This window comes from Trachurus trachurus (genome assembly GCF_905171665.1).
Source record: "Trachurus trachurus genome assembly, chromosome: 22".
NCBI classification, from domain to species: Eukaryota; Metazoa; Chordata; class Actinopteri; order Carangiformes; family Carangidae; genus Trachurus; species Trachurus trachurus.
The window spans coordinates 25,540,639-25,553,575 of NC_139907.1; the positions used below are offsets into that span (position 1 = coordinate 25,540,639).

The window sequence follows — 12,937 nt, forward strand, 5'->3', positions numbered from 1 at the left end:
AGACACCATTTAACACTTAGTAAAATCCTCAAGGGCATAATGACTTTTACACAATGTTTTGCCAATTAGCTCCCAAGTTACCACAAAAGCAATAGCAACCAATTACATTTTTCACAGTTAGCCAAGCTTTGGGGAATTTTCTGCATAGGAGGAAAATCCATCAGTGCAACCTGCTGTTTGAGCTGATGATGCTTTGATGGATCTTTAATGATGATCTTACTGGTAATAAGCAAAGATTTACTACAATTACAGTTATGAAGTCCTTCAGTTGTCCCGCGGCTCAACCTAATCAAAGTTGGTGCGGTTTTCCTGAGGCGTGGGTCGTTTCAGGTGGATTTACCTGGGGTAGATGCCGCTGACCATGTCCTGAGCCAGGGGGTCGGACGCCGCGTGGCTCGGCCCGGCGGCTTTCGACATCAGCAGGACGATCACGCCCCGCATCTGAAGGTTGTTCCTGTTGTCGTAGACGAAGCCTCTGTGAGGAAACAGCACGGGGACACGCAAACACAATTAGACACACAAAAAGCGTATGGTTTTGAGTCACATTTTTAACAATGCGTGGCAAACTATGAAGTTCAGAAAATGTAGCTTTTTTATGTTTCAAAAATCTTTACTGCACCTTAGAATTGAACAATCAATTGAAATATTATTAAATTGCAAAGTGAGGGGCGGTGCGTGGCGCAGTGGTTAAGGCGGCCGCCCCATGTAGAGGCTATAGTCCTCAATGCAGGCGTCCCCGGTTCGAATCCCGCGTCGGGCAGACCTTTCCTGCATGTCATTCCCCCTCTCTCTGCTTCCCCCTTTCCTGTCTATCTCTACTATCAAATAAAGGCATAAAAAGCCAAAAAAATATACTTTAAATTGCAAAGTGAATTGGTGCAATAATAAAGATAAAATGAGTGACAGCATCACAAATGAAGCATTGTGGTGTTACGGGGATGTCACCAGACTATAAATCATAATCTCCTGACCAATAGGAACATGCTTTTATGGTACAGACCCAGTAAATAAATATAATATAATAAAAGACAGAATCTTTTAATTAATTTTAGTGTTGTTTCAGTGAAAATGAAATGCACCCGACGGCTCCAGCTGAAATCATGCCGACATCACAATCACAATATGTGCCAAATTAATAGCAATATGCTTTTCTGCACATCACTCATTCGTACCACACCCTGCTGTCTCCTGTTGAGAGAAGGCTGACTCCACTTTCACCTGCTCCCACTGAGGCATCACCCTCCTTTTAATCAGCCATGTTTCAGAGCCAGTAACATATTGGTAGCAGTCGTATGGAAACTATGCAGCTGTGAGTGACATATCACTGTTGAGCCTACATACTGTTTGCTGTAAAGCAGCAGCAGCTTTGTCTTTGCCCGTTGGTTTAGTGCTGCTTGATCTTTGCAAAACAGAGCTCAGATCCTGTTTTTTTTAAAGCAATAATAAAACAGAAAAATACAAAACTATTCATCAAGTTGTGGTGCAAAAAAAAATGGGAATATGAGTGGGAATTTAGAATTTATTGCATCCAAGAAGAAATAATAGAAATCCATCTGATTTTGCCGCAGCACTGTATTTTTTTTTCTTTCTTTTTTGGTTTCTTTTGGGCTGTAGGTCTCCCGCCCCCCAGCCAACAAGCTCCTGACACATTCACAGAAACACACACACACACACACACACACACACACACACACACACACACACACACACACACACACACACACACACACACACACACACACACACACACACACACACACACACACACACACACACACACACACACACACAGTGCGCAGTGGTAGCTGCCTGCGTGGTGGGCAGATTAAATATCTTTTTACTCTCTCTGGGGAGCAGTTAGACAGAGCACCTCTAATCCTGTCCCTATGGGAGCCCCTTGTGCCATGAATCACGTTCTCGTTAGGGGCTCCGAGGCAGACAAGCGGCCACGCCCCCCTCTGCTCCATGCCCAGACGCGCGAGGCCTCGCCGCCGCCACCCCAACACCACCACCCCACCGCCCCCGCCCCCACCTTCTTCTGACCCACCCCTGCGCCACAGGGGGAGGTAGAGGAACTGGAGACAGACTGGATGTGAGAGATGGAGCATGAAGAGAGGGAGGGGACGGAGAGAGATGTGAAAATAGAGGCCAGACAAGAAATGCGAGAAAAGATGACAGAAGAAATATGTAAGTGTTTCACAGTGTTCTGGTTGCTGAAAGGAAAAAAAGAAAAGAAAAAGAAAAGCAGCACATTCCCTGAGGCTTTGTTCCTTAAAAAAAACCCAAACCTATCACATAAAACACCTCGAAAAGGGAAAAAAAAGAAAATTTACGACACAGCTGACGTTACGTTGCTTGTGAAATTTATTTATGGTCACTCTAAATTTTTTACTCAGTTGGAAAATAGCGGCTGATGGACGCGGCGAGCATGGCCCACTGAACAGAAAACGGGCTAGAGAGCAAAGAAATGATGAAGCCGCTTCTCCTCCTGGGGAGTCCGGGGGTAAGCCAGTGGCCTGAGGGTGGCAGATGATTAATATTTATGTCACTATCCACACCAGCATACATCAATCAATCACATCCGCCCTCCTGCAAAGGGGTGGGGCGAGGATGATGTGGAAAAAGAGAGATGGCGAGGGCTACGGGGAGGGGTGGGGTGGGGGGAGAGCAAGGGAGCAGGGAGAGGAAGAGAGGAATGGGCTGCTGTCATTTGAAAGGGTTGTGAACAGGTCACCACGCCTTCTGCTCTGCAATTGCAGCGTAGGAATTCAGGGAACTTTAGCCAGCGGAGCGCAGGGGGCTGGAATTAATGCATGCAAATGTATGACCTCACATGTGTGGTGTCATATTGATCCTCTGTCTTTTTCTCCTTAGTAATGAATGAATGAATGTGTGAATGAACGTGGCTGCACTTTCACTTGCAGACAGAATCCATACGACACATTCACCTCTATGTGTGCAGCCAGGGCAGGTTCAGAATATTGACGGACATTTTTTTCCAGGGTCTGATTCCTCACGTTTCTAAAAGCAAATGAAGAATTTATAAAGCTGATTCTTGGATGTGAGGCATGAATTCTTTTCATACATGGTGGTAAAGTGAATATCTGTGGATTTTGTTCTGCTGATCTGACGCAAAACAAGACACATGATGACTCCACCTTGGAGATTCATTTATTAAAGGAGACTATAATGGGCTGATGGATGAAAAAAGAAAATGATTGTGTGTTGCAGCCTTGTGTGTGTGACGGCTGATTTCAGATCCTTTGTGCTGCCGATCAATAAATAACACAACAACAAATAAAAACTACAACAATTCAGGGCATTCATTTTTATAGATCCTATGGCCACCCTTACATTTTTAAAAAACCTAACTATTTTGACTGTTTTCTCTGGTGATGCACAATAAACCACAACATAATCAGAATCTCAACACAGCATCATGTGTTGTGTTGCTACAGAGACGCCCTGGACAAAAAAAAAATCATATTTTCAAGATGCAAAGGGACATGATTGTTTGGTACAAGACCCAGGAAATATCAAATTCAAATTCAGATGAAATTTATATTTTTAAAAGTGAAATGACGCACAATCCACCTGTGATATCACCTATTCCATCACAATATGATGATTTTACCGTATCATGCAACACTACTTTTTTGCCTCACTGTTTTTATTCACAAAAGATGGACTGACAGGTCCAATCTCTGATTTCTATGACAGACACTCCTGTGTGCCCCAGTTAAGCTACAGCTTAAAGGGACATTATGTAACTTCTCCTGTTATCTATTCACGAAAATCGATTATTTGGTTCAAGAGTCTGTTTTTCATTAATCAGTAGCCTAATCACCCGGAACTGAAGTGTTCCTTTCAGCTCTGAATTAGCCGTTCATATCATTCATATCTACATGGAGCGGGTAAGCTCGGTGCTGGCTGCCATGTGGTGTCGTCATGTTTTTACGTTCAGTGGCAGTGTGATGGTAGGAAACCACGGAAACTCAGCGGAGACACCGGAGCTGTCGGCTCAGGTCGAGGTGGCGTCTGTGAAAAGTCACCGTGGTAACGCAGTGAGGAGGAATGGAGCGTTACACTGATGCTGCATTCACCTGCAGTCGGGCAGACGGCCGTCGGTAACAAACCAGATGTCATTTTAGTCACAGAAGTCGAGAGAAAGCCGGTAAAACGTGGGTCAGGTAAACAATACGACATCGCCATGACAACATATTGTCACGTGCATTGTTTTTGCCTCGTGCTGACGGACCACTTGTTTACATAGAGGCTTGTTTATGCCGTTACGTGCAGCGGCTGTCGTCTGTCTGCTGTCTGCCCAATTTAATGTGAATGCAGCATGAAAAATACGACTGAGTTGCTTGCAATATACAACCGCAACGCTAGATGGGAGTAATTCCTACACAATGTACCTTTAAAGGTAGAGTCTGTAGGTGTGTTTATTGCAGTTTGTTAACACAACATTCAAACTGGGCCCCTCCTCTCGGGCTCAACTGCCACGCCCCCTGCCCCTGACATCTTCTACTGCAGGTCACATGGAAGACAAGAGAAATGGTGGACACACACTGATCAGCGAAGAAAAGGAAATACAGTGCGAGCGTTCGGGCTTTACCCCGGCCGTCGCCGACAACGGGAGCCTCAAGAGCTATGCTGCAATGAGTAGGAGGGCTGTCGCACCCTAGGCCGCCACCACAGAGCTAGCACCCTTGGCACAAACAAACTACTGTAGTGGGCCCAGGTGGCGGCTACTAGCTAGCACCTGATATCGGAGGGTCACGCCATGCTTCCAACTTCACCTGCTCTCTGTCATCGGCTGAGGAAAACACTCCGCCCAGAGACATCTCAACTACACCTAAACATCAGGTGCTGAGTAGCAGGATTTCTTTTGTACAAGTCTATATTTCGTTGTTTTTTAGGAAAATCCTGCAGACTTTACTTTAAAACAAATAAATAAAATGTCATAAATAAAATCTTTCTTTGTAGTGATATCCTGACAAATATTTCAAACTCATTTTCTATCATCTTCGAGGAAGCTTAAATGTCCAGTGTATAAAATGGGGGGAAAACCGTGACATCCAGCGTTCAGATTCTAGTTTGCAGTGCTAACTCGCTCGCTTGCACTCACCCCTTCCGTCGGCAAAGGGACGGTGGCCTCCGAGGACAAGAAAAAAAGCTTGTTTACCATGACTGGGCGGACTGGGAGTATTTCAGGAGCACGGAGTGAAAAAAACATTTCACGATATGTCTGCTGTTTCCTACTCCTTCTTTCCTTCTGCCTTCATCTTCATTGGTTTATTTATGAACGCAAAACTTGTGAAGCGTGCTCTCTGGTTGGCTGGATTTTCCATTCAGGCTGCCGTACAAACATGGCGGCACAAGATGGCAACACCCACTAAAGCAAGACCCTTGCTATAAATGAAGAATTATAAGCCTACGAAAACCAAACAAATTTTACTTTATAGCGATTATACATTTATACAAATATATTCATGGGTAGTATTTTTAGATTTTGCTAATAACCATTGCCAATTATTACACACTGACCTTTAAGGACAAAACGGTTTCATATACTTCACATATCTTCATTTTCAGCTTCTGTCTCTTCACTTATTTTGTCATGTACTGAGATTGTTAAGTTGTGTTATGTCATTCTACCCTTTTTCAAGCTGATATCCAGTTGTTGCAAATCATTCTTCATAAAGATTTTTTTTTAAAGACCAATTACAACATTCAAATCGAAATCAGTTTTCTCTTTGTGTTTCCAGACCTCACTCTTCATCAGCAGACTTAGGCTGTAGTTGAAAACTCTTTATATACACTAACTATAACTAAAGATGTGTTTTTTTTCCCTGCACAACTTTTTTAATCATCAAGATTTAATGTTAAGGAAGCAACTCCAGCTTTGAACTCAAGTTTTCATGGGCTGTGAATCAATAGTGAACAAAGAAGACAGTGTTTTTGTGAAGATGTCAAGGCTGCACAAGCTGTTTCGCCTCAGTGTTGCAAACATGTTATTGTTGCAGCAAATAGATCTTGAGAATTAATTCAAGTCTCATCACCTCTTTTATTCTGCACTATAAAGGCGTACCCTGGCTGCTACTGCACTCAGCATCAGCACACTGATCAAAAGGGGCTTCACCACAGGTGAGACCACAGAAAGCAGCAGTAGAAGTGAATTCTAGTCCGAGTCCACCTCTCAAGGACTGTCCTTAAAGCAAGTAAAGTTTCTCTCCTCCTGGGCCGCAGTCCCCTCGCTGTAACTCCACACTTTGGGGCAAAGTTAGCTGAGCTGCAGTTTTTGAGAATGAAAGGAAAGGAAAAACCGAAACCCAACTCCACGAGGGTCTGCCTGTCTGCTGTTGTGGATATTTTTATCTGCCGTGTGTCTAAGGCAGAGACACAGAGGGAAATACGAACCAGCCAACCCAAGCTGACAGTGAGGAGTCAGACTGTCAAGAGGTCTGCTTACCCCCCCCCCCCCTCTCACCCCCACCCCTCGTCGCCCCCGCCCCCTGCTACAACACCCAAATGGATTGTCATATCAGATTTAGGTGTATAGGTTATTACACCCTTGGGCTCCTGTTTCCAACGCGACCGTCTGCGTGGCGGGATCGAGTTTGAGGACTCTCTCTTCTCGTTCTCGCCGCTTGGTTCTTGAAGTTCCTGATTTTCTTTTAATAAATCAGACAAACTCCTTCATCAAAGATGTGGGATGATATTTGGGAGACGGGATCTGCATGTTTTCACTCATCAATAATAATCATGGTTTTGCTGTTGCATAACAGCTGCACCGGCTTACAGCATCTGGTATGGCATGGTTTCAAAACAAAGTCATCTGATCAAGATAATGACATCATCCTTTGCCCTATAGTCTGCAAGGTGGATCAATATGCAATATTCCTTCAATCACAATATTTACTTCAAGAATCAAACAAACTGAGAACGACTGGAGGTATTAAAAGCTATATTATTTACACAAGCGGATGTACCAGTATATGAACCAATACAAGTCATGCATCATTGGTTCCATTTTTAAAAAATCTGTCACTGAAAAAGAACAGTAATACAAAACAGAATCATATTATCCACATGAACTAGCCTGACAAGTCAGACTATATCATTAAAATGTATGGTCTGGAAACGACCGGTAGACCTAGGCTCAATCCAGGGGGCGGGATGAAGGCTGTCTTTCAAACTGCCTCTGCATGCAATAGGGTAGCGCTACGACCAATCAGAGCAAAGAGCAAGATGACATAGATTAAACTTTTCCCATATCCCGTCGGCAAAACACCAAATACATCCTTCTTCGAAATGAATGACTTCAGGGCAGTTTCTTGCTCAACTTTTAAAGAAAATGACAAGTTTAATTCTTTCTAAGTTGATGCCAACGCCGATTCAAACGATTCCTTTGCCAAAGCCATCTTGTCATGTTTTTCACCGTCACAAGTATGTCGTCATCGCGTTAAGCGACTCTCTAAACAGATAGAGCGCTGTGATTGGTGAACACAAACGGTGTTCGAGACTCAAAAAGTTCCTATGGCTCGTTTCTAGACCCACCTACGGAGCAAATATATTTGCTGCGGCTAGGGTGCGTCTAGATTTCTAGGCTACACATGAACCAAATTTAGTTAAAACGTGCTGGTTCACATGCTGCATGTTGTGCTGCTGTTTTATTTTGATTTGGTCTATACTCTACAGGGAGTTTACACTGCTTCCTTCCATCAATGACACACTTCTCACTTCCTCACGCGCGTTATTCACCGATGTGGCTGCAGTTCACCTCATGTGGTGAGTAGGTCACACAGTGTCACACGGTGTCACAACATGCTATTCTGGGGTGTTTTTGTTTATAGTTCAAACTTCTTCCTTCATAACAGCCAAATGCCAAATGTGTCAGACAGACACAGTGTTAGTGATTTGGCACATCACTACATCTATGAATGTAAAGAAGCACACATCCAGTGCATCTACCCGACCCGTAGTTAACAATCAAAACAACTGCTAACTTTACTTTCTGTCATTCGTGCCTTTTACATGTGCTCTTTGAAGGAAAAAACACTAAATGCTTAAACACAGAGCCAAGAACATCATATCATATATTGGTCCTTCACCACTGCCTCAACACCAGTGGTTACATTGGGCCCTAAACTGATACAAATTACACCACACTCTCCCATTTGATATTGAGATGTTTCATCAAAAAAAAGTGACATTAATAATGACCAAGATAATTACACACTCTGTCACTGTGTTACTTGTGGAATTTTTTTGGCCTTTTTGCTGGGGACCCACAGAAGCCCCTCAAGGATCCTTTGGGGTCCCTGAACCAGACTTTGGGAAGCACTGTTCCACTCTACAACTATACTGTATGCTGTCTAAGAGCTGGGTTATGTAACAACCAAGCTTGCTGAGCTATGTCCTGAACATATCCGACAGCTGGTTATGATATAAGCAATACACACAATACTGCATTCTGACAAAAATCTCCTATTGATTACAGACGACAGCACAACCACATGCCTACGGTGTGATGAAAGAGGATACAATGAATGCTCCTGCAGCCTGGGTCGGTGTGTTTGTGTGTGGGTAAATATTGAAAATATCAACAATCAATGAAATGAGTGCTGCCAATGACCTGCTGGGGTTCAATAGTAAGCATTAAGTAGTCTATATAGGGCTAAGTAGCCTACTGAGATGCATTCATCAGTCTAACGATGAGGCATAAACTAGAGTCAGCATCTTCCTCTGGACTTAGAAAGGTAGAAAGGTTGTAATTTGATTTAGTTGTATTGGATTAAATTCAACCCGATTGAAAGTAATTGAGATGGAAAGATGAATTGTGGTTGCAAAGTTCAGTATCGATGGCTGAAGACTTGCTGACAGACATGGTCGTGTTATTTTGCCAGATTTCTGAATGGAGTCTGGTTCGGTGTGGAGAGGACCGTGTGTCCTACTACAGGAACATGACAGCAGTGTTGAGCTGTTACCTTGCTGTGCTGAGGAGCGGGTGCTGAGTCCCGACCAGCTTCCTGACGTGCATGGCAACATTACTGAGTTCATCGCTGAGGAGGCAGCGGAGGCTCATGAAGGAGGTCGGATAGCCGACGATCTTCTCGGCGTCAGACACCACTTTAGTCCAGTTTGAAGGTCCCGAGCTGGAGAACAGACTCAGCGTCCTCCGTCCCCGGCTGGACAGAGCCCTGCACGACAGCCGCGACCACGTACTGTGAAGCATCTTCTCTTATCTGTTATGTTTCTTCTACTTGGAGACAGTTGAGGTTGTTGCCACTCACCTACTCGCTACCATGATAAACTATGTCACTAAATTAAATCGTTAATGTCGCGACATGTTATCAAACAACTCCGCGCGCGCGTTGTTTACATAAAACGTATAATTTACTATCCTTATAAACCTACCATAATGTCATTCAGTGAGTAACTAACTGTGTTTCACAACACACGACCTAAACATGCGCGCCGCCATCTTTGTTTGCGTAATACGTTACGTCGTAAAACGTAACGACGGCGGCTGCCAAATTCCGATACGCCCATCTCTGGAGAGCACTTCCGGTCAAACTCTTTGTTTTCTTTCCAGAGCTCCATTCAGCAGGTGTAAGATTTAAAAAGCACAACTTTAATTAACTCATTCAAATCTTTACATTTGGTTTACACCTTTGGCACAGTGTTATTTAGGGAATAAAGTTGTCAGACTACTGTATTTTATAGCCTAAGTCTCTGAAGATGTGAGGCCAAGTAGGCCTACATATTTAGGCTACTCACAGCCAATTCTTTGTTGATGGACAACATTATGAACATGCGTCTATTTCTGACAGGTCACTTATTAAAGGTAAATTACTGATCATATGCTAAGCGTGTAAACACTCTGGTGAAGTTTTAATTGGTTTAAATCACAAAATATAGGTACTCATGTGAAAACAAAAATAATGTTGACCACCTATTCCTATGGGTTGTTGTAGCCTATCTTAAAATAAAATAATGTTGTATTGTAACATTGCAGTGCTGTACAGTGATGTGTGATGTGGATGGCACAAATTTTCAATAAACTGAACACGTTTTTTGGCATAAGTAGGCTAACTAAAATAAATAGACAAAATATCAATTAAGTAAGTAAGTAAGTAAATTCATTTATTGTCCCGAAACGGGCAAGTGTTTTCGCAGCAGCTGCTTAAACATTTAAAATACATGACAGACAACAAGGAGATGGAAAGACAAAGAGACAAAGAGCACAGCACCACAACAATGATGGCAGGTAAAAAGCAACAAGCCACTATAAAAAATCAACAAGAAATAAATAAAACAACAATAGATCAAAATCTAAAAATACATGGACATAACCATAATAATTAAATAAGTGCAAAACAATTAGGGCCTAATCATCATCAAAATAGGACTTTATGACAGTGAACTAGTGCCATTCATTCTTACTATAGGAGGACCCATATGCTGTCTTTTATAAGACAGTGAATGAGGGCAGCATTGATCTAGAACTTGATTTTGACGTGTTAGTATAGTGTTTGATTTGATTAGAAAAAATCACATATCATTACATCATTACGCAAGATCACTAGTGCTTTTATGAAATAGCCAAGCCTTTTTGGAAATAATAGTGACAGCTGCATGTTTCATATTTGGTCGGATTACTGAACATAGCCAACTGACATTTTAGTTAAACATGGAAATGCTTTTGGATAAAACCTGTCTCTCGTTCTGTCCTAACTCATTATGTGTTTGTATAGAAGATGTCGTATAACAAAAACCATACGTCTAAATGTCCTGTTTTCTAAGAGAATACTGTTTATAATATGATGCTCATCCTCATATTTCAGTTTGTGAAACACAATCCTTCTGACTATATAAGAGTGTGAGAGGGAAATGCCCCAGTGTTAGTTTTAACAATGCCTCCATTGAATCCTTCTCCATCTGCTTATTATTGGACCAGAGAGAAAGTCTGTCAAGGACAGTTACAGCACAGAGCTGCAGTCCCTTTTGCTGAAAAAACACATACATTACATTACCCTGCTGTAAATTGATATGCTACACAAAAACTGTAGATTGATTTTGATCAACATCTTATTGTCCCAATTAAAATAGCTGAAGGCCATAAGATTAATCAAATGGAACTCAATTAACAAATTAAAAATAATTTCTTCACAGCTTCTCATAGCTTTTAGATTAGCGGCTATATGTTACTGCACAGTATATAATTATACCTTTTACAGTTACATTACACCACGGCAAAGTGCTGTAGCTGGGGAAAGATAAAGAGGGAATCTTTTTGATGCAGGTGTGCTGCCGGTTTGCAAGGCTAGAGCAGCACTGTAACACTCAACTCATCACGCCCTGACCCTGCATCACGGTTCACAGCTCCCGTTCCTGCTGATTTTCTGGCTCAAATGGGTGTCACTATGCCACGAGCAGCCTCACCCGGCCCTCTCAGCAGCTTTCCACCTGTCGGCTCATTGTAATTCCAGTTAAAGTCAGAGGGCAGCATGTAGCACACAGTCGAAACACACAGATTCATGCCCAAAGCAAAAATCATTTATTAAAGGGCCCTGAATCTATTTCATATGCCAGTAACAGCGCTGTTTTGCATCAAGGAAGAGGCCCTACCTGAGGAAATCCAGTATCATAAAACATGCTGTCACAGCATCAACATGTAATTTTAATAAACATAATCTGAGCGACAGCATGTGAGGACAGTTGTACACTACATTACATCCCCATACCATACATATGTTATTAGATCTATATCGGCACAGTAGATATGTGACCATCTGAATATTGTTATATAGTTTTTGTATGCAGATGTTTTCCATTTGAGACATTACTGGGTGTGGATCTTCTATGATTTAGCTGACTAAGAGTAAATGTTTTTGAGTGGATCATTATGCAATGAGTCCAGTCCTTTAACCTTTGATTTAAAATGAGATCTTCATTATGCATATGAGCCCACTAATGTGCAAAGAAATATATTTTTTTGACTGGGGGGTTTAGATATGGCCTTTATGAGACCTTCATCTCCTCTCTTACATGTGTTAAACCTGGGGTAGGAGGTGAGCAGAGGCAGAATAAAACTTGAGCTTCTGTTGGTTTATTTCACGCACATCGTTCCCTGATGGAACAGCCTGAGGGAGAAGAGACAACACTCTACAGGTCCAATGGATGTTTAATTTTTTAACATAATGGTTCAGTCATTACAAAATCAACACAACTAAACAATCTCCTTTGGCCTTGAGAGTGTGTTGCACCCTTCTCCTCATTATAATGAAGGATAAAGGCACTTCTCTTCTCACAGAACACACACTACTTGATTTTCTCATTCATGATTATACACCTGTTCCTCTGGCTTTTTCCGTATGACGTGAATAGTTTTCACAAGCAATTAAAGCCATGTAACAGCCACATTCTTACCCCAGTGCCCATGAGCAAAGCACTCCTCTCAGCAGCTGGAAACTAGAACCGTCTCCCTCCACAGGCTGCCCTGCTCTGGCTCCTACACACCTGAGTGTTGTGTGTTTGTGCTGTTAAACGACTGAAGCAGTGGAGTCTGTAACTCAATCTCATTATGGCCAACAGCAGTAGGTTGCGCCACTCATGTGAAGAACAATGTGGGACTGGAGGAGTGTGTGGGCACCTGTTTGCTGCTCAGACTGTCACCGTGCAGGGAGCCGCGCTAAGTGGATGTGACTGCTCTGATTGCACTCCATGGGAAAGCGAGAAGAAATAGCCTACCTCTGATCACCAACGCGTCATATAATGTTTCAGCGGACGCCCCTCCCCCTGTCTCGTTTTTTTCCCCTCACTCAACCTCTCCTTTGACTCACAGAGGCGGCTCACCACTGGCGCACGGACCGTGGAGGATACGGGCAGAAGATGGCGAACTTAGCCGGGCACCGCGAGCCCTCGGCGG

The 12,937-nt window shown here is 42.9% G+C and overlaps 1 protein-coding gene across 1 annotated transcript in view; it reads right to left on the reverse strand.

Annotated features, from left to right (window-relative positions):
• Positions 1–9,489, reverse strand: part of pdss2 (prenyl (decaprenyl) diphosphate synthase, subunit 2) — a 34,272-nt gene extending 24,783 nt beyond the window's left edge. The window contains exons 1-2 of the mRNA XM_083997846.1: positions 8,994–9,489; positions 341–475 (exon numbers count right to left, since the gene is read on the reverse strand). Of these exons, the coding sequence (XP_083853972.1) occupies positions 341–475; positions 8,994–9,241 (383 nt within the window). The 5' untranslated portion in view covers positions 9,242–9,489. The remainder of the gene's footprint in view (positions 1–340; positions 476–8,993) is intronic.
• Between the last annotated feature and the right edge of the window lie 3,448 nt (positions 9,490–12,937).